At 36.8% G+C, this 22,125-nt stretch overlaps 1 protein-coding gene across 2 annotated transcripts; it reads left to right on the forward strand.

The window, feature by feature from the left end:
- Window positions 1-453: 453 nt before the first annotated feature.
- On the forward strand, window positions 454-21,989 carry LOC585417 (ufm1-specific protease 2). Of its 2 annotated transcripts, XM_030981207.1 has the most exons (15): window positions 454-701; window positions 5,063-5,213; window positions 5,898-5,989; window positions 7,475-7,688; window positions 8,488-8,783; window positions 10,873-10,960; window positions 11,284-11,441; window positions 12,525-12,627; window positions 13,974-14,120; window positions 16,429-16,562; window positions 17,251-17,394; window positions 18,035-18,137; window positions 18,562-18,686; window positions 19,023-19,063; window positions 19,277-21,989. In XM_030981207.1, the coding sequence occupies exons 1-15, from the start codon at window positions 660-662 to the stop codon at window positions 19,320-19,322; spliced, it is 1,884 nt and encodes a 627-aa protein (XP_030837067.1). In that variant the 5' UTR covers window positions 454-659; the 3' UTR covers window positions 19,323-21,989. The 2 variants fall into 2 exon arrangements, with proteins under 2 accessions (XP_030837067.1, XP_030837066.1); XM_030981206.1 differs by having other exon boundaries at window positions 455-701; window positions 19,023-21,989.
- Window positions 21,990-22,125: the final 136 nt, after the last annotated feature.

A 22,125-nucleotide genomic window follows, 5' to 3' on the forward strand; every position in this document is an offset into this window, starting at 1 on the left:
TTTTTTGGGGTACTAAATTTTATTTTTTTCTCTCAAAAATGGTAATTTTTAAACAAATTTTTGATGCAGGATATAAAGCAAATATACCATGCCTTCTATTCGAGGTACGGTACTGGTTAAAACTATGGGCCTCAGTGACTTGAAAAGTACCATTTGCTATTGGAGTCGCCTCTTGCTCATAGTTTTAACCAGAACCTCTCAAGACGGTGTATATTTGTATACTATTATCATTATCATCATCATTCTTTCAGCATTCCTATTAAGATACAATTCAGGAAGACATGAGATAGAAAGAAAGAAGGAATGTGTAAAATCATTAGGCCTACTGAAATATTGAGACGGGGGGGGGGGGGGGGGGGGGCTTGAGTGGAGAATATGGTTCTGGGCGGCCGGGCCAAACAGAAAGGTTGCCAAAAATTATCCTGTGAAGGGGGGGGGGGGGGGGAGTACATAGGCCTACACCAAATCCATAACCAATACATCATATCGATTTAAGAATCATTTACATAATAATGTTTACATCAAATATGACAGATGCACTTTTCATTGGGGCTGAACTAAGCACCTGCAATCAGAGCTTACTAATGAGATCGAGAAGAACGAATGACGTATACTACTTATACTAAGCGGCTAGCTTCAGTTGATCTCTGAGCGACATAATGGATGTGCTTTTGGTTGAAGCTTTCTCTGGAGCTATTGAGGTATATTTGCTTAATTTTATTGAGATAAAGTGTATGAGCAGTCGGATGATTATTAATGACTTATGAAATTGTTTTTTAAAGGATAAATTCAGGTTTACTAGTTGGCATATCCATATGCTCTTAATTATTGACCCACACATAGCAATTTATGTACCGTCATGTTAAACCAATCGGTGCACAGGTACAGGTGCACGACCGCCAAGTTGAATAGAAGTTATAGAACATGACCAAACTTCAACGATTAACTGTTTCGGATTACTACAGCTACATAGTCTAGATATTTATTTGAATTATTGAATTTGATAATTCTACAGATTCTGGCGAGATGAATACAAAACCCCAGAACATTCTAGCTAGATCTAGATCTAGACCTAGATTAGGCAAATTAAATTCATGCAAAAAAATATATTAAAAAATTGACTTGAAAACACATCAGACAATTAGTCTGAACCGAGTCAGGAGCAAATTTGAAGAAATTATATTTTTAAATGTTGTAAAACCAAAGATATAAGAAGAAAACTGACCAAGTATCTGTACTAAAAATCGTACATGTAAAATTGGTCGTATACATTCGACAGCTGAAAATGACGCGCACGGTTGCATTACGTGCGTTCTCGAATCCAAAATCTTACCTCACACACACACTCTCGCCATACCGCGAATGGTCCGGCGTGGGGAGCTAGCCGGCTGAGAGTTTGCAGCGATACCAACGCAGCTTCGGAGCTCCGCAGAGCGCCATTTTAGCGGGACTCGGAAAGGTTCGTGGTGGGAAGGCAGCGGCCTAGCTTTTTGCCCAAACAACGCTAGATCGGCTGCTGGCAAAATGAAAATAACTACATCGTCGGTTTCTTAACTTTTCAGTGAGATAATTCTGAATTCTAATTGAGACTATATAATAAATTAAATCGACAAAGAAACCTCGGTAGAACTCTTATAACTATACAAAAGCTTGTTTATTTCTTCATTTGACATTTTGTTTTCGACCATTTTTTCGTGCGCGAGTCAATGTAAACTATGTATTACCAAACTTTCAACACGCAAGGAACGGGGAACACTCGCGGACCTCGTAACAAATTCGTTGCAAAAAAAATATTTCAAGGGTGATTTTGAAGCAGTGAAGAACATTGGCGCTGCAATGCGCAGAAATATACTTGAAAGAAACTTAAAAAATAATACCTGAATTTTCAGAAAATCTTATTTGTATTAGTGTACCTAGATGTGACTTGTTTATAAATCAGATTTTATGTAGATTTGTCGGGAAAAAATGTCAATTTTTTCCGTTTGGTGGTCATTTCTAGGCTAATATTTTAAAAGTTGCATCAGTAATGGGCCCGATGTTTCTCTTATCGTACTCGCATGTTATTTCTACATAGATTAAACATAGGATGGTTAAGGGTAAGACCAGATAACATTATAAAAAAGATATATCCTTCCACCCTCCCATATCCATGTTTTGGGCTGATTATTGCCGACCCACCGCAGCAAGGCCATTCAGATTTTCGTACGCGCGCAAAGCGCCCTCTAGTGCCCCATGAATGTGCCTATCTAGATTCTAGATCTAGACGGTAGACCCACGGCCACGTAGAGTCTAGGTGACTTGGTCACTTACTTTACTTACTAACTTACTTAGGTCTAGTCTAGACTAGAGAGTTTAATTCTAAATGAGTCAAGACTAAATTTACTTAAAACAAAAAGGATTCTCAAAATGATCAATGTAGGCCTACAACAAGACATCTGTGTAAATGTCCAAAATGGACAGCATATAAATAGAAATTATTAGAAATGGTGATGATGAATCCATTTATAATTGAAATGTGAATACAATGAAGAATAATCTTATAGAAAATATAGAATATACTTTAATAATAGGAAGGAAACCACCCAGTGAGATAACAAAACAAAAACTAGGAAGAAGAAGAAGAAGAAGAAGAAGAAGAAGAAGAATTAAGAAGAAGAAGAAGAAGAAGAAGAAGAAGAAGAAGAAGACTTTTTTTGAAAGTAAAACTTTATTTACAATACATATAATAATTAAAACAGATAAAAAAAAAATAACAGTGATGCACTTAATATAATAAGTGTTTGTGAATCATATACCAATAATCAACAACAAGTAGTACGTAATACATGAGAAAGTAACCATTAAACAATTCATAAAAAACAATAATTCCGATGGTAGAAATTGAGAAAAAACATAAATTGTACTAAACACTGATTACAAATGATTACACATCCATAGAGTGTTTCAAAACGATTAAATTATGGGAATTCAAAACTACCAACTATGAGCTTCTTCTCAAGACAAACTTATCACAAACAACAATTAAATCAACCATGTGAGATCAATATCATCTGAAAGAAAGAGTACATTATTGGACGACCATATCTTATGAAATAACACCAAATTGTTTTGTAATTTGTGAAATTCATAATCAAGAATGACTCTGTTCTTGATTCTAAGTTTCCAAAAAGGAAGTGGATCAAGAAAACGAGAGGTACGATAAAGCCAATATAATGTGCTTTTAAGAATGACAATAAAAAAGTTGGATAGGCGCACGGCCTCCCTGTTACGACCTCTTGCATGTGGAACCAGAGTCCAGTAGAGGTCAAAGTCAATGTTTACTTCGGGTAGAAGACTTGACAGAAGATGATGAAGAAGATCCAAGGCCGGTTGTATAGAAGTACACTCGATAAAGAGGTGTAGAATAGTTCCCTTCTTGCCACACCATCCACATGAAGAGGAGATATCGGGATTAAGATGATGAAGAACGGCAAGCGACGGAAGAACATTGTGTAATAGTTTGTACTGAGTGTCCCCATCTTTCTTAGATGATGGATAGCAGTAGATTTCAGTCCAGTTGATTAGTTTAGAAGGGGAAAGTAACCCAGCCTCGTGCCAATGAGTAACTTGAGCTCTAGGAAGAAAGTTAATAGCACGGTTGAAGATTCGATATATCGATTTAGTCAGCGTGGCAAGAATGTTCTTGTTGTCTTTAGTTATGATCGAGAACGGAGAGGTAACAGGTTCAGTCAGATTATGAAGATAAGCTGAAGCTGCTGACAGTCTTAGTCCGCTGTTCGAAAAGAATCTAGGAAACAAACCGGAAATCTCTTTGTGAAGTAGAGAGAGGTCAAGTTCCAAAAGGCGTAAAGACGGACGCTGCAAAGTGGAGGCAATGACGACCTCGTCTGCTCGGAGCCAGGTACCGTTGTTCGGGTTTACAAGATGCTTGACGAGTTTGATTCCACATGCAAATAGTCTAACAGGGAAGATCTTGTCGCCATCCAGTGTAAATTGAAGAAATTTATAATAATTCAAGGGAATGTTTAACACATGGTTGACAGTAAAGGACGATGTCTCGACGCTTGCTCCAGAGGTAATCCAAGCACGCAAAATTTCTGAATAGAAACAAGGAAGGCTGGTATAAAACTTTGGGTCTAATTCAGTCAGAAACAAAGGAAAATCAAGATTTAGTTTCTTATATCTACGAAAATTATGAGAACAAAGGGCATACGCAGGATGAGAACAGAGATTGAGATAACGCTGTAAAAAGGCAAAATGAAATGTAAGGGTTCGTGCTTGGAGACATGCCAAACCAAGAAGAAGAAGAAGAAGAAGAAGAAGAAGAAGAAGAAGAAGAAGAAGAAGAAGAAGAAGAAGAAGAAGAAGAAGAAGAAGAAGAAGAAGAAGAAGAAGAAGAAGAAGAAGAAGAAGAAGAAGAAGAAGAAGAAGAAGAAGAAGAAGAAGAAGAAGAGAAGAAGAAGAAGAAGAAGAAGAAGAAGAAGAAGAAGAAGAAGAAGAAGAAGAAGAAGAAGAAGAAGAAGAAGAAGAAGAAGAAGAAGAAGAAGAAGAAGAAGAAGAAGAAGAAGAAGAAGAAGAAGAAGAAGAAGAGAAGAAGAAGAAGAAGAAGAAGAAGAAGAAGAAGAAAAAAAAAAAAAAAAAAAGAGAGAGAGAGAGAGAGAGAGGAAAGGGGGGGGGGGGGGGGGGGGGGGGGAGAGAAGAAGGAGAAGGAGAGTACTTGAACAAGGAAAATCATTGTCATTATAACAAAAAAACACTAAAATTGGAATTTCGTTTAAAGTTGAATAGTTTCACAGTGAAATTTGTACACAAAAAATTACTTCACAATTAAGTCTAAAGTTGTTGTGTTTATTATGGAATTAGAATTTATGCTGTTGTGAAAAGGGAGAAAGTTTCACTTTTCAGAGTTTAAAATGTTCCCTAATGTCTCTTTGTGATAACCAGAATAAAATGGAACAACTTTCGAAATGTGGAAATGATCAAGAATTAAACAATATATCTAAACATGTACCCATTGCGATTTATTATTATGGTATATATATATATCTTTAAAACTTTACAGCAAATCAAGAGTTTTAACTTTGCCAAGACGTTGGTGTTGATTGGTTCATCATGTGATGAGGGAAAAGAGAAGATCTTAAGCTGTTCTCAGCTTGGTGAAGGCAGAGACCTGTCAGAAGAGGCCATCATTATTAACTCATTCCTTCCTGCAGGTGAGTACTAATTAAAGATTGTAATACTTTATGTGCTTCATCATCATCATCATGATCTTAATAATGAAAATGAAAATAATGATAATAATGAAAATCAAGCATAAAATATACTCTACATACAGTAGTAAAGCTACATGTATGTCACAGCATGTTCAAAATTAATGATACATAATATTGAATTAAACTTAAAATAAATACAGATTGAAGGAAATATGAAAAGGGTTTTAATTGTTTTCAACAAATTCTTAAAATGGTTTGTGGAATTAGATGATTTGATGAAATATGGGATATTGTTCCATTCTTAAGATGCAGTTACAGTAAATGTGCGATCGCCAGCTTGGGAGAGGACCTAAAGTCGTTGGACCTTTGGTACTATGTACAAGCATTAGTAGTCAGGTTAGACAAACCAACAATCCAACCAACATTATCAATATTTTACTCCTATTATGCATCATCAGTTATCATCAGATAGGAAAGGATCGGACATATTAGTATAATATGTGCTCTCTCTTTTGTGTTTCACCACTGGGTAGGGAAATAATGGAGGTTCCTTTAATTTTTTGTATTTAATTCAAAGTTAATTTATTTCTCAAATCCTCTTGATATATATTTAAAATAGATTTTCTTCTTCAAGACTGATGCAGAAATAATTGTGATTCATAATTTCTCTTTTCTTCATATTAGGAGTGAAAGTATGTGGTTTATTTCTTCCACAATCATCCGCTACTCCTCTTTCTAGTTATGTGATGGAAATGATCACCGGAGAAATTGCTAAGGTGAGACACTGTCATATCTATGTTTGATTGTCCTGATTTATGTACTGTATACTGCAGCCTTGTAATAGCCTTACTGAAACCCACCATTATTGTATCCCCCGGCTTTCAGCAGCGTTACGCCGCCGCGTCCGCCGCCGCGTCATATTATTGTGTGTGCTCTAACTGCCACATTCCTTGATGGATTTCTTTTAAATTTTGAATGGAGGTGTATTGTAGTATAATCTCAACACCTATAACTTTTGGTGATGCTGCCCCCAGTGTTCCGTCTTCTATAGGGTAAAAGGCCATATTTTCGTGGATGGTTTGTGTGCGCTCTATAGGCCACATTTTTCAAAGGATTTTGTTCAAATTTTGAACGAAGGTGTATCTTGGTATAATCTACAAGCCTATAGATTTTGGTATGCTGCCTCTAGTGTTCCGTCTTTTATAGGGTCAAAGGTCATATTCTGATAGGTGACTTGTGTGCACTCTAGTTTGCGGTCTAACTGCATCATTCCTTAACAGATTTCTTTCAAATTTTGTATGGAGATGTATCTTAGTATAATCTACACACCTACATCTTTTGGTGATGCTGCCCCCGGTGTTCCGTCTTCTATAGGGTCAAAGGGTCATATTTTGATGGGTGTCTAGTGTGCGCTCTGCAGGTCATATTTCATGACAGATTTCTTTCAAATGTTGTATGGATGTGTGTCTTAGTACAATCGAAACATCTTTAGTGTTTGGTGATGCTGCCACCTGTGTTCCGTCTGTTATAGGGTCAAAGGTCATATTTTGGTGGCTGTCTTTTGTGCACTCTAACTGCCACATTTCTTGACTGGTTTCTTTAAAATTTTCTACAGAGATGCATTATACTCTGATCTACACACATATTGTTTTGGTGATGCTGCTCCTAGTCTTGACAATAGTCTGAGCTACTAGTGGTGATCTCTACGTCATCCTTTTGTTTCAGGGATGGGAGAGAGGATCTTTGTCCCTTCTCCGAACATGAGGATGACACAAAATCGCTGCCACTGCCGGGGGATACATTCGCATTGCGCGGCAATACAGATTGCGATATTTCTAGTTGTTAATAATGTCTGCATGAAGAAAGCCTATATAGATTAATTCACTAACAGGCTTTACTTGCTATTCAGTAGACTGATTTAACATGTATATTGTAATTTGTATTTTTACTTAGAGTGTTTTTAATCTTAAAATTACATTGACTGCCTATAATCATCAATGATATTGTTTTGCTCACTCTTCAATCTGATAGCATTGTTATTTACATATTAAATTTTTGGAGGAAATGTCTGCATAGAGCATCTAGATTTAGCTCCTGTATACATGTAATGAATCTTACCCAGTATCTTTCTGTGCTGTATTCAGTTTGACTCATTTGTTTTAGTTATATTGTATACAGATTATTTATAAATAAATTAGTTTGTAGTCCATGAAACTCTATTTTAAATGTTACTATTTCACTCTGTCATTCCTTCCTTATAGAAACTCTTTCCATCTGGTAGAGTAGTGCTCTTGTTCACCAATGAAGAGGATGAGAGGCTTGAGGAGAAGGCAGAGTTGTATGAGCTTGAGACTGGTCAACGCAGGTCATGTGATCTAAGTATTGTATCGGATTCTATCAGCTGGGAGCAGAGTGTATTGATCTTCAGAATTAGATCTGAAGTCAGTATGAAATGTGCATACAAGGATAAATCAGGTGAGAATCTTAAAAAGTTTCTTTTTAAGTCTGAACTTTATTTATGTCAAATTCAAGGCTGTCAGCTCATTCGTTTCTGTAAAGCAATATAAAATAGAAACTGCTTTGTAGATTGAAGTGTCCTGGATAGAATGAAAAGTCCTAGATGTAAAAGTACTTTTGTTTAATAATACTCAAATCTATTTAAGGTTGATTTAACATTAAAGATAAACTTTAGTACTGGTAATGCGATTGCATTGTGAAAGAAAAGGTGTGGAAAGGATCAGAAACAGTTGATCATGTAGCATGTAAGTATTGGTGTGCACTGCAAGGTTCTGGAGTCATCAAAATCATAATAAATTTGACCGAGTCTTGGTAAAGTAACAAGCACTCACATAGAAAGCTATATATGGGACAACACACATGGTGTCGGGGCTAGTACTACCTTGATTTCCTTGTCTTTCTATGCTCATTACTCAGCCAGTATACATTTTCTTCCAAAATTGTTTGGCACATGTCATTTATTTGTAATCTTGAACATTCAGTGTAAGTTTCGTTTGATTCTGTGAGAATTAAATTTTTTTTTTTTACCAGTACTGGAGTTTATCTTTAATTTAAAGGTTTGGATTCTGACATTTCTGAAAGGCATGGCGAACATGTATTTTTTAAATTTCTTTGAAAAATAAATTTCAGAATTGTAAAAAAAAGCTTTGTATCTTTGAGGTCAAGACAAATGTTCAGAATACGTTGTACGAATGAGCTAATTATGAAAGTAATTAATTTTGTTTTCCCTTTTTCCCTTTTTTTTGTTACCCTGTAGAGTTGCCAAATGTATTCCTGCTACAGTATAACTTCCTCAAAAACCAGCTCCAATCCCCCACAACCCTCTACCACATCCAGCAAACAAGTATCCTTATTGGAAGTCAACCCAACACATCATCATCATCATCATCATCATCATCATCATCATCCAGTAACAATGCCACAGTCACTGGACCACTGTCTCCTAGCAACCGTATCCAAGATGTTCTGCAGCACCTCCAAGATGAAGAAGAGGATGATGGGTTTGGAGTGGCTGGTGGAAAGAAGAAGAAGAAAACTAAACTAGACGGTCAGGTACAGGATGTCATTCATATTCAGATTTTGAACATTGTTGGTACGAATCCCGGACAACTCGCCACAAAGACAACCCGCCCCAAGACAACCCGCCACAATACCCTGGACATCCCGCCACAATACCCTGGACAACCCGCCACAATACCCTGGACAACTCGCCACAGCCTTTTCGGACAACTCGCCACACTTTTTTCCCCTCATGATTTCTAGATCTAAAATCCCTCATCTTAGATGAAATTGTCATTTTTCATGATTTTCATGCTTTTATAAACACAGTTATGACAGGAAACATGGAAATTGTGAGTATTTTGAGAGCTGTTCTAAAGAATAAAGATGATTTTCCTTGCGCTTGCAACAAGAATCACTAGAATCAAGAATCAACAACATATTGTTTAAGCAACGTACTTCGCAATTTGGTGTGATGGACTGAATATCGATTTTCGAGCAAGCGAGCTAAAAGTATAAGGTCCCATTTGAAAAATTACATGATGAATATTAAAGACAATCTAATGAAGAAAGACTGAAAAGTTCTATTATGTAATTATGAGTAACATTATAATTAAAACATCTGAGAAAGAAAAGTAGGCACTTATCAGAAGGGAAAAGGACATGTACAAAATGATAAGGGGGCACTTTAGGGGAACCTGAAAAAATGGAGGCACAGTGCCCCCCCCCCCCCCCCCAACCAAGAATGCTGCCTTTGACTGTGGGCAAAAGTGCGAAACTAACCCAGAAAATCTAGAAATAAACCAAATTTCAATTTTATTTCGCGGGTCAACTGCCCCCTCCCCCATCAGTACGCCAGTGCTTCCAGTAGGCCTATCCTTCCATGAATTCCTACCATTAAAAATTATCAGAAGGGAAAAGGACATGTACAAAGGATAAGGGGGCACTTTAGGGGAACCTGGAAAAGTGGGGGCACAGTGTCCCCCCCCCCAACCAAGAATGCCGCCTCTGACGAAACTAACCCAGAAAATCTAGAAATAAACCACATTCCAATTTTATTTCGCGGGTCAACTGCCCCCCCCCCCCCCCCCCCCCCATCAGTACGCCAGTGCTTCCAGTATCCTACCATAAAAAAAATTCTGGGACAGAAAAATGCAGCTGTTATAGACCTCTAGATCAAAAGTATATTATTGTTACAAGGGAAATCAACTTTATTCTTTTTAATGACTGTTTATAAAAGCACGAAAATCATGAAAAATGACAATTTCATTTCAATATATATTATTGTTACAATTAGGGAAATCAACTTTATTCTTTATTCTTTGTAATGACTGTGTTTATAAAAGCACGAAAATCATGAAAAATGACAATTTCATTTCATTTTAGATCTAGAAATCATGATAGGAAAAAGTGTGGCGAGTTGTCCGAAAAGGCTGTGGCGAGTTGTCCAGGGTATTGTGGCGGGTTGTCCAGGGTATTGTGGCGGGATGTCCAGGGTATTGTGGCGGGTTGTCTTGGGGCGGGTTGTCTTTGTGGCGAGTTGTCTGGACCCCGTTGGTACCTATAGGATCTTGTTATAAACGGTATCTAAATGTATGAGTTAAAGTATGAGTATTTAAAAAGTCCTTGATGTGAATATACTATTTATATTGTTTTTGGTATGAACTCAGGAACTATGTAAAGCACTGTGAAGCAGTGTAATTTGAGTAAGACTGCTACAGAACTGAATGTATTGTGTGAACAGGTTCTTGAAATGAAGATCTATTTATATTGTTTGTGTTAACAGGTCCTTGATGTGAACATGTGTTGTTTGTGTGAATAGGTTCTTGAAATGAAGATGTATTGTATTATGCAGGTTCTTGAAATGAAGATGTATTGTTTGTGTGAACAGGTTCTTGAAATGAAGATGTATTGTTTGTGTGAACAGGTTCTTGAAATGTAGATGTATTGTTTGTGTGAACAGGTTCTTGAAATGAAGATGTATTGTTTGTATGAACAGGTTCTTGAAATGAAGATGTATTGTTTGTATGAACAGGTTCTTGAAATGAAGATGTATTGTTTGTGTGATCAGGTTCTTGAAATGAAGATGTATTGTTTGTGAGAACAGGCTCTTGAAATGGAGATGTATTGTTTGTGTGAACAGGTCCTTGATGTGAAGATACTGTTCAAGACTGGCTCTGGACTCACTGCAGAAGAAGATAACCACATTCCTGTTGTTCTATACAATGATCGTAAGTTTAGCATCGCTTGAAAACCATTTTTTCTCTAGCTATATTGAGTTGAATGAACATAATTCTCATGCAAGCTATCATGCAAAGTTAATTTTTTTAAATAATTGCTGTGTGAAATCCTTTAACAAGTTTAAGATTCTACCTCTCAGCAACATATTGGCCCAAATTCACAAGGTTTGTAAAAAACGTATCGAAACGCGTCATATGACGCACATAAACCTAGGTTTGTCGACAAACCTCCTTTGTAAATTCAGGCCAAATGGTTTGTTAACATTTATTATTTTCATTATCTGATATACTATTGCTGTTTTGTTTCATGTTAGATAAAAGTGAGATGCATCATCTGGCTATGAATCTACCCCTGGATGTAGTTGTCATGGCGTCCGCATCATCCCCCGTCTCTCATCTAGCTTCTCTCTTCATTGAAGGAGTGTGTAGACAGCTGCGTGCTATGGAGATATGTATTGCTAGACACTTTGAAGTGAGTGGTAGAAAAACTGAGTATGAGGTTGAAATAAGTCTAAGCTGTGGTTGTTTCCTTTGTATGTATTCCAAACCATCCAGGAATGAATGTTCTCCCCTCAAAACACCATGAGAGGGTTGGTTTTATTCACTAATAATAATTTGGGTTTATATAGCGCTTGAAGGCATCATTTAACAATGTTAAATCTGAGATACACAGCCCTATGTGTTATCAGTGTCTGTGATATGGTGTAATGTTGGAGCCCTAAAAAAATTGGGCTTCAAAATTATCATGAAGTGCCTCAAAAAAGTAAAAATCTTTGAGTGACCGGTTTTACCATACTTGTTTTCCCCAATAGACTGGAGTGTTATAAAAACCGTTTGGCAAATGCAAAATTTGGTTTCGATTTCCAATCATAAATTCTTGATAATCAGACAGGCGATCGGCTTGTAAAAGTCATGGGGTTCCTTACAAATTATCATTGCAGCATGAGCTAAATCCAGGATTTTGTTTCAGAATCTGAGACAAAGTTACCCAATCCCTTTAATACATTGACCATGTCTTTAGGCGCTGAACAGACATAGTACCCAGGTCATCAGATTCAAACTCGCCCACACACAGTGTACGCACATTCTCCACTCCCTTGGGAGGATTCCAGCTAGTCACCATTTACAGATGCTCACTATGCTGATCAATGAGTTTCATATCCTACTGGGTAGCCATTTACAGATGCTCACTATGCTGATCAATGAGTTTCATATCCTACTGAGTAGCCATTTAACACCTGGGTGAAAAGTGGCAAATGTGGATTATTGTCTATCCAGAGGACATTAGTGCCCAGCTGGGATTCGAACCCTCATCCCATAGATTGACAGTCAAGTGAATAAACGACTATACCATGACACCTCCACATTTATTCAATATATAAATTCATTCAATTTATCCATCTTTCTTTCATCCAACAATTATTATATATATATCATAGCTGAAAAACAGTGGTGTATTTACGTAATATGTAGTTAGCTTGAATAGTTTGTATTTTAAGAATAAAACATTTTCTTTCAAAACTGACACCATATTTTTGTAAATTCTGATGAATAGAAACATAACATATGCAAGCCTGAAGCGCACCATTTCAAACCCATGGGACTGCAACATTTACTGACTGTTATCTATCCTTCAGGAGTCAGCGATCAAGACTTGGGTAAGATATTACATGTGTGAGAATGAAACAAACAAAAACAAAACAAATCTATAAAATAGTAAGAAAGATAAGACATACTTTGAGAAGGTAATGTGGCTCAATAACTTTTTAATCAGAGCCCTAAAAATATTTAAACCAGATGCATGAAAGGATAGAGCAAAACATTTTGCACTTACTACATTTTGTTGTTGTTGTTGTTGCATACATACCATATTGTGTTTGATGCCAGGAATTTTAGAAAGGAAAAGAAGCTTTAAAATCCTTAAATTGGCAACACATTGAGATGTTTAAAAATGATTGTATTTCAATGAAAATTTGTAATTATTTAAAAATCTATTTTACAAAGTTCTTACCCATGTATATTGTTTTCAGAGACATAACAATTTATTGGACCAATAGAGTGATAACAGAAAAATATTATAATCGCAAATTTGAAGAACAACATGTAATAAATTCAGCCCTTAAAGACTCTTGTCCTGAAAGGGAGGAATGGAAAAAGAACTCTATGCTATGAACTGATTACCATGTGTTTATTGAACTACCATTCATAAATATTGTACCTAATAGAATATATTTCCATGTGATTGCCATTCAGAAACCACAAGGCAGTCACTCCATCAGCAGTTCACCCTCCCTCAGGATTAGATATTGTACCTAATAGAACATATTTTCTTATGATTGCCATTTAGAAACCACAAGGCTGTCACTCCATCAGCAGTTCACCCTCCCTCAGGATTAGATATTGTACCTTATAGAACATATTTTCTTGTGATTGCCATGTAGAAACCACAAGGCTGTCACTCCATCAGCAGTTCACCCTCCCTCAGGATTAGATATTGTACCTAATAGAACATATTTTCTTATGATTGCCATTTAGAAACCACAAGGCTGTCACTTCATCAGCAGTTCATCCTCCCTCAAGATTAGATATTGTACCTTATAGAACATATTTTCTTATGATTGCCATTTAGAAACCACAAGGCTGTCACTCCATCAGCAGTTCATCCTCCCTCAAGATTAGATATTGTACCTTATAGAACATATTTTCTTATGATTGCCATGTAGAAACCACAAGGCTGTCACTCCATCAGCAATTCATCCTCCCTCAAGATTAGATATTGTACCTTATAGAATATATTTCCTTGTGATTGCCATTCAGAAACCACAAGGCAGTCACTTCATCAGCAGTTCACCCTCCCTCAGGATTAGATATTGTACCTTATAGAACATATTTTCTTATGATTGCCATTTAGAAACCACAAGGCTGTCACTCCATCAGCAATTCACCCTCCCTCAGGTTAGATATTGTACCTTATAGAACACGTTTTCTTGTGATTGCCATTTAGAAACCACAAGGCAGTCACTTCATCAGCAATTCATCCTCCCTCAAGATAGGCCACTCTTGAGAAGGCTCAATACATACATGTTTCCGGAAGAGAAGAAACAGCAAGTCTATCTCACGAATACACACGTTGGTCTACCGCCCTCTGGAGGTGAGTCTTGAATAGAGGTTGCTTTTATCTGTAGAGCATCTTTCTTGTGCAGATGATTTAAGTGAATGTCAGTAAAACATCTATATTATTAATACGCAAAATCGCCGCGGGGGGTCTAAAACGGGGCAAAACGGTTCCTCAAAAACGTCTTTCCCCGACCCCGCTCGCCTCCACCGTGGCGCGGGAACGGTGGCACAATTCCACGAGGCCTGTCTCCCGTAACCCGCATGCCACCTCGACCCCGCGATCGACGTCAATGCCGTTAAACGCGGTTTCGGGGTTTCGGGGAGGACGGGCGGACGAAAGCACGGCGGGCGTTGTGGATTGCAAGGAGGCGACGAACCCGCGAGAGCGAGTTGACAAGGCGTGCTCCCGCCCTTTGTCTAATTATCAAAGAGAGACGAAGAGACACATAATAGACGAGAATCCACTCGCATCAACGGGTGTAGCAAATCTCATCGTAAAACGGTGGGGCGTACCCCGAGTTAGACCTCTTACTATAGGATATGCTTTGTAGCGTGTCAGAGAAATACACATTAACCGATGACTCACCCGGTTGATGAGATGTAGTAAATCTACGCTCTGACGGGCTGGGCTTACCCGTGTTATGGATCTTGCTATAGGGTATGCTTTGTACGCCAGACGGCCTATGCCTGTACGTGTATGAGATGATTTTACGCTCATGTCACACGCACAGTCGGTTTGCGACTTTCATTCTATGATTGCCGTGATTTGTGATTTGTATATAGTTAACGTGAATTAGAGGTATGAAAGCAGGGCTAACTTTGTGATTATCCCGTCCATGTTTACTGAATTGTGATAATCATTCTTCAAAGTAAAGTTTTCACAAGGAATCCATCGTAACTTACAGTTCAGTTGCAAGCTGGCTGTCTTGAGGCTCGAGTCCACACACGGACAGCGCATTGCGCCACATGCACTGCTGCCGTGCACTGTCGGAACTGTGACTGTGTGTGAGCTGAGCTGGGCTACATAGAGTAGACTCGACATTCGATAACACTTTGAAATTGCTCTTATTGCCCTGATTTCAATATAGTTTCGTGATTATAGAGGTATGAAACCTGAGCTTAGATTGTGATTATTCTGGCCATGTATAGTTGTATGCTGAATGTCGATAATCAATTGTCAAAGTAAAGTTTTCACAAGAAAATCAGACGGTCCCGGGTCGTTTAAAAACATAACCTAGCTCATTAGCTGAATACTAGAATACTAGAATACTATAGAATACTTTACTCAGTGATAAACAGTTCTTGCATCAAATCAATGCTTTCAAACGGGTATGACGGTCGCCATTCATGGTCAAACAGGGTATATTATAAAAATCGTCTATACCCTATATAAAAATAATCACATATTATTTTTGATTGCACATAACCTCATAGGCCTCTTTCTATTTACCCCCCCCCCCCCCCCCCCCCCCCCCCCCTCCCCCTCCCCTCCTAGAATCCCGTGGATTTTCCACGGGTCCTGCTAGTCTGTCTTTAATACATGATGATATTGTTTGTTTGCATGTAGCTTGGTTGATCATGGCTCGTATTGTATGTTCCTTCCATCTCCTATTGATACAGGCTAGGGATCAGTGGAAACAATGTGTCCCTCTGATGGGATGTTAAATAGAGATATAGAGTGTAAGAGAGTCATAGGGTTCTTCTCGTAAATCCCAATTAGTTTTGAGGGTCTTAATATATATATATATATATATATATATAATTTCCCTTTCTCCTTCCCAGGCAAAAAACAAAATAATTTAATGATCATCTCACTAGGGTTCTTCGGTTGCACACAGCAATGATATGAATGAGAAAATGTTATGATTATAGGAGGTTTGAGTTTCTCTTGGAATGACTCCATGCAGGTTGATGATACATGTCTTTGGTCCATTGTGCAAGGCAAGATTGGTGTTAGCAAGATCAAGAACAATTTCAACACTGTATACCCCAAACTCCTGCTCTATCTGTTCTAATCTGTAGGAATGAATGATGACTCATGGGGGGGGGGGGGGGGGGGGGGGTACTGTAAAATATAAGCATACTCCGGATTCCTTTCTTGTAAATAGTAACTCTTCTCCACCCAGGTGTAGTAAATTGGTACTCTGTTGGAAGAAATTCCTTGAGTGCTTGTGCGCCTTATCACGGTAACCATGCTAAAGCCAGGGTAATAATATGATTCCAGGGCCGTATTGGGAGAACAGCATTAATACCGAAGAGGCTACCCTGTGTAAACAAGATCTATAATGATTATTTATTATTGTTATTAACCTAAACTATTTTGTTTTATATCTCTGTGACAGTGCCAGAAGGAAAGCAGTCGATAGTCCAAGGGAACTACACGTATCATCATTACATGCAGGACAGGTTTAATGATGATCAATGGGGATGTGCTTATAGGTCATTACAGACTCTATGTTCATGGTTCAAGCTTCAGGTAACTATGTTACTTTAGCCTATAATATCATACTATATCATCTTGATTCATATTAGAGGGATTGAGCTCATTGTATTACTCAATGTTGCTATGAACTTGTGTCATTATTGCTACATCAATCTTGTCTGGAATGTTTGTTTTTATTGATCACTGCCTTCAATATAAAATACTGCTCTTTCTTTTAAATGTTGGTCAAATTAAGTGGAAGTGACCAACAAAAAGTTCTTTGTTCTTTACTTATTTATTTGTAATAATTAGAAGATATAGGTATATCTTATCAAACATGAATTTTTTTTTGGTTTTTTGTTTTGTTTAAATATAGCCTATGGACATAGATTTGGAAGACTTCTTATTCAATAATATGGTTATTATTTGATAGATATTCCGGTTGTCATTTTCTGTACACTGTAATGTCTGTAAACTGTAGCAAATTTGTAGAATAACAGCTTAACAGCTGATTAATTTCAGATCTGCATTCTGTTTGGATAAAATTAATTTTGAATATCAAAGATTGATAAATGAACGAAAAAAATATCATAAAAATTTTGCCACCATTTTAATCACTTTTATATTACATGTACTTTTAAAAGCCATTTATCATCTGGGATCTTGAGTGTAAAAAAGAAAGAAATGAGAAAGGGTACTTTGGGACTGGAATTAATAGCAGTGATTGTTGATCTTCTTGTAGGGTTATATGGACTTCTCCATTCCAAGTCATAAGGAGATTCAGCAAGCACTCGTCGATGTAGGTGACAAGCAAGCTAAGTTTGTTGGTTCCAGGCAATGGATTGGATCAATTGAAGTTAGCACTGTCTTAAATCAACTCCTAGAGGTAAGCTTTCAGTTATTCACTATTTGTTACATTTTCTGATGAATGTTTGGAGATGTAATAGGAGCCCCAGTAACCCTTTATTTACATTACTGTCAGAGTATACAATGATAGTTATGTGTATTAACATTGGTGAAAGCTAAAATCTGAATTGATCAGTATTATGTCAATGAAGCAGATAAAGGGTAAACTGTGATATATAAATCTCCAATCAGAATACAATTTAATCTGTGCTTGAAGTAATAACTGAAAAATATGACTGAAAAATTAACTGAACTGTAAGCTGAAGATAGGTTACCAACACGAGGATGATGTTGGCTTTTTATGTACTAGAGGTTGATGAATACCACTATGTTTAAATCAATATAAACAAGCACTGAGACTTTGGGCTTTTAGAATACTTTAGTTCGTGCTTATTTATTGATCCTGCACAGATGACCGTATGGGGGTTAGAGATTAGCAGAAACTTAGTCACAAACATCAGGCTCTGGCAAAGTACTTGAAAAAGAAGATGACAAGAGGAAACTGATATTTCACTAGTACTGTGACAGTAATAAACCTTTCTGAGTAGCATGACCATGATGAAGCTTTATGATTTGTTTATAAAAACATTCTAACAATGTTAATGTGTATTTTATTTCAGGTTACATCTAAGATAATATTTGTTCCTAATGGTGAGGAGCTTGCAATGAAAGGAAGGGAATTAGCAGCTCACTTCCAGGTTCAAGGCACCCCTGTAATGATTGGTATGACAAACTCTTACAAGATTTTGGGAAGAAAATATTAATTGGATTAGAGGTAAAATTTATATAGTGAAAATTTTCATTCATTTTAGTAATAAAATATTCAATGAGCTTTTAATTCAAGCGAGATCAGATCTGTGCTATTTATCATTTGTATTGGACCAATAAACAACAATGCAAAGAACATTAGGGTTGCAAGCCTGTCTTGGAACTATGTTACATATGAAAATAACTTTGTTGTGGCCCAGGTCTTCTCAGCAGTTTCTTTCAATTAAACCACTTAATACCTTCTCTTTAGATAATGTAATGTGTGTCTATGGCAGTTGCTATTTTGTTGAGTTAATTGGAGAGATTTTGAAAGAATTATGACTAGATCAGGATATTTGAATTGAAACATCAAGCAAGTATTAATCTTATTTGCATACAGGAGGCGGAGTTTATGCTCACACCATTCTAGGCGTGGATTTCAATGAGAAGACTGGTGAACTCAAGTTTCTTATTCTAGATCCTCATTATACAGGAGGTGAAGATATCAAGACTATTCAAGATAAGGTACATATACATATATATAGAAGAGTTTCCCAACGTTTTATTGTCTTTTTTGTCTTGTTTTATTCACGAACCATCAGAAATCAGCCTTAAACAGAAGAGGACTTATAACTCCATGCTTTTTATTCAAATTGTCTGATGTAAAGTTTTAGAGAAACACTGCAATAAACATATTGTGTTCTCTGGTGCTGTGGATGAGTGACGTATGAGTATTACAACCCTCAATTTTGTGTAAAGAGATTGAGAATTTTCAAAATGTTAATATGAAAGATACGGTAGACAGACTTGTATAGGATGGATGGCGAACATTGCATTCATTTATTTTTTATTGTTCTACAGGGATGGTGCGGATGGAAGGGAGTTGATTTCTGGGACAAGACGGCATACTACAACCTATGCCTACCACAAAGGCCTATTGAACTGTGATATCATCTTATACAAGCTACAAGACAGCCTACTGCAACCCATGTCTACCACAAAGGTCTATTGAAATGTGATATCATCTTATACAAGCTACAAGACAGCCTACTACAATCTTTGCCTACCACAAAGGCCTATTGAACCGTGATATTATCTTATACAAGCTACAAGAGAGCCTACTACAACCTATGCCTACCACAAAGGCCTATTGAACTGTGATATCATCTTATACAAGCTACAAGACAACCTACTACAACCTATGCCTACCACAAAGGTCTTTTGAACTGTGATATTATCTTATACAAGCTACAAGACGACCTACTACAGCCTATGCCTACCACAAAGGTCTATCGAACTGTGATATCATCTTATACAAGCTACAAGACAGCCTACTACAATCTTTGCCTACCACAAAGGCCTATTGAACCGTGATATTATCTTATACAAGCTACAAGAGAGCCTACTACAACCTATGCCTACCACAAAGGCCTATTGAACTGTGATATCATCTTATACAAGCTACAAGACAACCTACTACAACCTATGCCTACCACAAAGGTCTTTTGAACTGTGATATTATCTTATACAAGCTACAAGACGGCCTACTACAGCCTATGCCTACCACAAAGGTCTATCGAACTGTGATATCATCTTATACGAGCTACAAGACGACCTACTACAGCCTATGCCTACCACAAAGGTCTATCGAACTGTGATATCATCTTATACGAGCTACAAGACGACCTACTACAGCCTATGCCTACCACAAAGGTCTATCGAACTGTGATATCATCTTATACGAGCTACAAGACAGCCTACTACAACCTATGCCTACCACAAAGGTCTATTGAACTGTGATATCATTGTATACAAGCTACAAGACAGCCTACTACAACCTATGTCTACCACAATTAAGGCCCATTTAACTGTGATATCATCTTATACAAGCTACAAGACGGCCTACTACAACCTATGCCTACCACAAAGGCCTATTGAATTGTGATATCATCTTATACAAGCTACAAGACAACCTACTACAACGGCTCAACCTATGGTTACCACATACAGTTAGGCTTATTAAACCATATTACTGATTTATGTAACCTATTAATTTCCATATTTCATTTCCCCATAGATTCATGTGTACAGTAAACTAATAAAAATATCCTCTCACCAATCTATCTCTAAAACACCAATCATCCAAAACCAAATCAGTTTTGAATTTTATTGGAATATTTTTTGCACGGTATAACTTTATTTCAAGCAATTTTATTATTCAGACATAGAACTGATCATTAATAGCATTTACATGTATACCCCTTGCTGTACAAGGGCTTTTGGGTTTTGATTTGAGATTTTATCACAATGGGATAAATTTCATACACTACTCTTCTTATACATGTATTTGCAACAAAATGATTTAAAAAAAGTAAGTTGAAAGTTCATATCCCTTTTAATGATACTATGTTTATAATACTTTCTGTCATGCATACAAATTGTAGGATATGAATAGATTTATTTCTATAGTTCTAGTATTTGTATATTCAGTTCCTCATGTTTGTATAAAAAGTCAAACCAGAATACATGTTTTACATGACATGCTACTTTGTAATGTTTCTTAGGTATTTGTAATGCTTGGTTTATGATTTAAACAAAGATATGGATTAATTTCCACATTTATACGCCTGATTGACCAACATAGGATCAAACCCAAATGTTTGGAAACCAGCACAGCTAAATATTTGAAACCTTTATTGTTGTGTCATTGTTGTGAAATTTTACTTTAACAGGACAAAATAGTTATCTTTAGTTTATTTTGACCATGAAATGGACCAAATCAAGTAAACTGACAACGCAAATCATGTGCAATATTCCTTTTGGATTGGCTGAATACATGTACATGTCATTTTTTATTGGGTCTCCATGAAAAGAAGGAAATACATTTCTCTCCTGATGTACATTTACAAGCAAACTTAGTTGCAGTCATTAGTGGAGATATATTATTGTATCGGCCAATCTTCATTTATAGTTTACAATAAGATGTGGAAATATTCTGAGAGATGCATCTACTTTTAATTTGCAGGAAAAAAAAGAAATCTTATTATGATACCCTTTTGATATGATGTACTCACTCAGTGTGTGCAGATGTAAATTGAAAAGTAAATTCTAAAATTATTTATGCGGCATGTAATATCATATATTCATAGATTTTATTGAAGCTTACAATGTTTATAAGCCTAGTTGCAATAGTTCTTAATAATTTGGTAATTGTATATTTTACCTAAAGTGTCATTCATTTACATCATTACTTTGTAGGAAACTATTTTTCTTTGACATTTCTGCTAATATTTAGGATAATGTTACTAGCTAGTGTACACTTCCACACCATTTTTCTATGGTAAATGTGTAAGAAATGTGCAGTTAGTTTTTCTTCTTCTATACATTAGTGATATACCTTACATCATCTGAGCAGCAGCAAACCAATTTGATTGGTCTATTTGAGGCTGTCCATACACGGATTGCTGGTGTGATCAGCTGTCAACAATTATATGTTGAGACCTGACTATTGTTTTCAATTGCACAATATATACAACAAAAATAATAATAATAGTGAGTTCTTGTATAGCGTTCATTTCTGCCAAACTTGACACTCCTGGCGCTCCACAATTATTACCTGGCTTTAGATGGCTGTCATTATGGTGCTCTGGCATTTCAAGGAATTGATTCCTGCCAGGTACCTACTAACCTCAATGGGTCGAGTGTGGCAAATTTAGATTAATGTCTTGCCTAAGGACATAAGTGCTACAGTAGGACTCGAACCTCAAAAACCTGTGATCCACAGTCCAGTGATGTATCCACTAGATCAAGACCCTCCACATAAAAAAATTTAAAAAATCAGTGGCTAAGAAACTTAAAGATAAACTTTAGTACTGGTAATGCGATTGCATTGTGAAAGAAACGGTGTGGAACCTACCAGAAAAGGTTGATCATCTAGCATATAAGAATTTGTGTATATTGCAAG

The sequence above is a fragment of the Strongylocentrotus purpuratus genome, unplaced genomic scaffold (assembly GCF_000002235.5).
Source record: "Strongylocentrotus purpuratus isolate Spur 01 unplaced genomic scaffold, Spur_5.0 spur5_scaffold_11, whole genome shotgun sequence".
NCBI classification, from domain to species: domain Eukaryota; kingdom Metazoa; phylum Echinodermata; class Echinoidea; order Camarodonta; family Strongylocentrotidae; genus Strongylocentrotus; species Strongylocentrotus purpuratus.

Excerpts from the sequence above, each read along its gene's own strand:
- LOC585417 (XM_030981207.1), top strand. The coding sequence starts at position 660 with ATGGATGTGCTTTTGGTTGAAGCTTTCTCTGGAGCTATTGAG. Across the intron at positions 5,990-7,474 it reads TCACCGGAGAAATTGCTAAG|AAACTCTTTCCATCTGGTAG; the intron begins GTGAGACACTGT and ends CCTTCCTTATAG. Across the intron at positions 8,784-10,872 it reads AAACTAAACTAGACGGTCAG|GTCCTTGATGTGAAGATACT; the intron begins GTACAGGATGTC and ends TTGTGTGAACAG.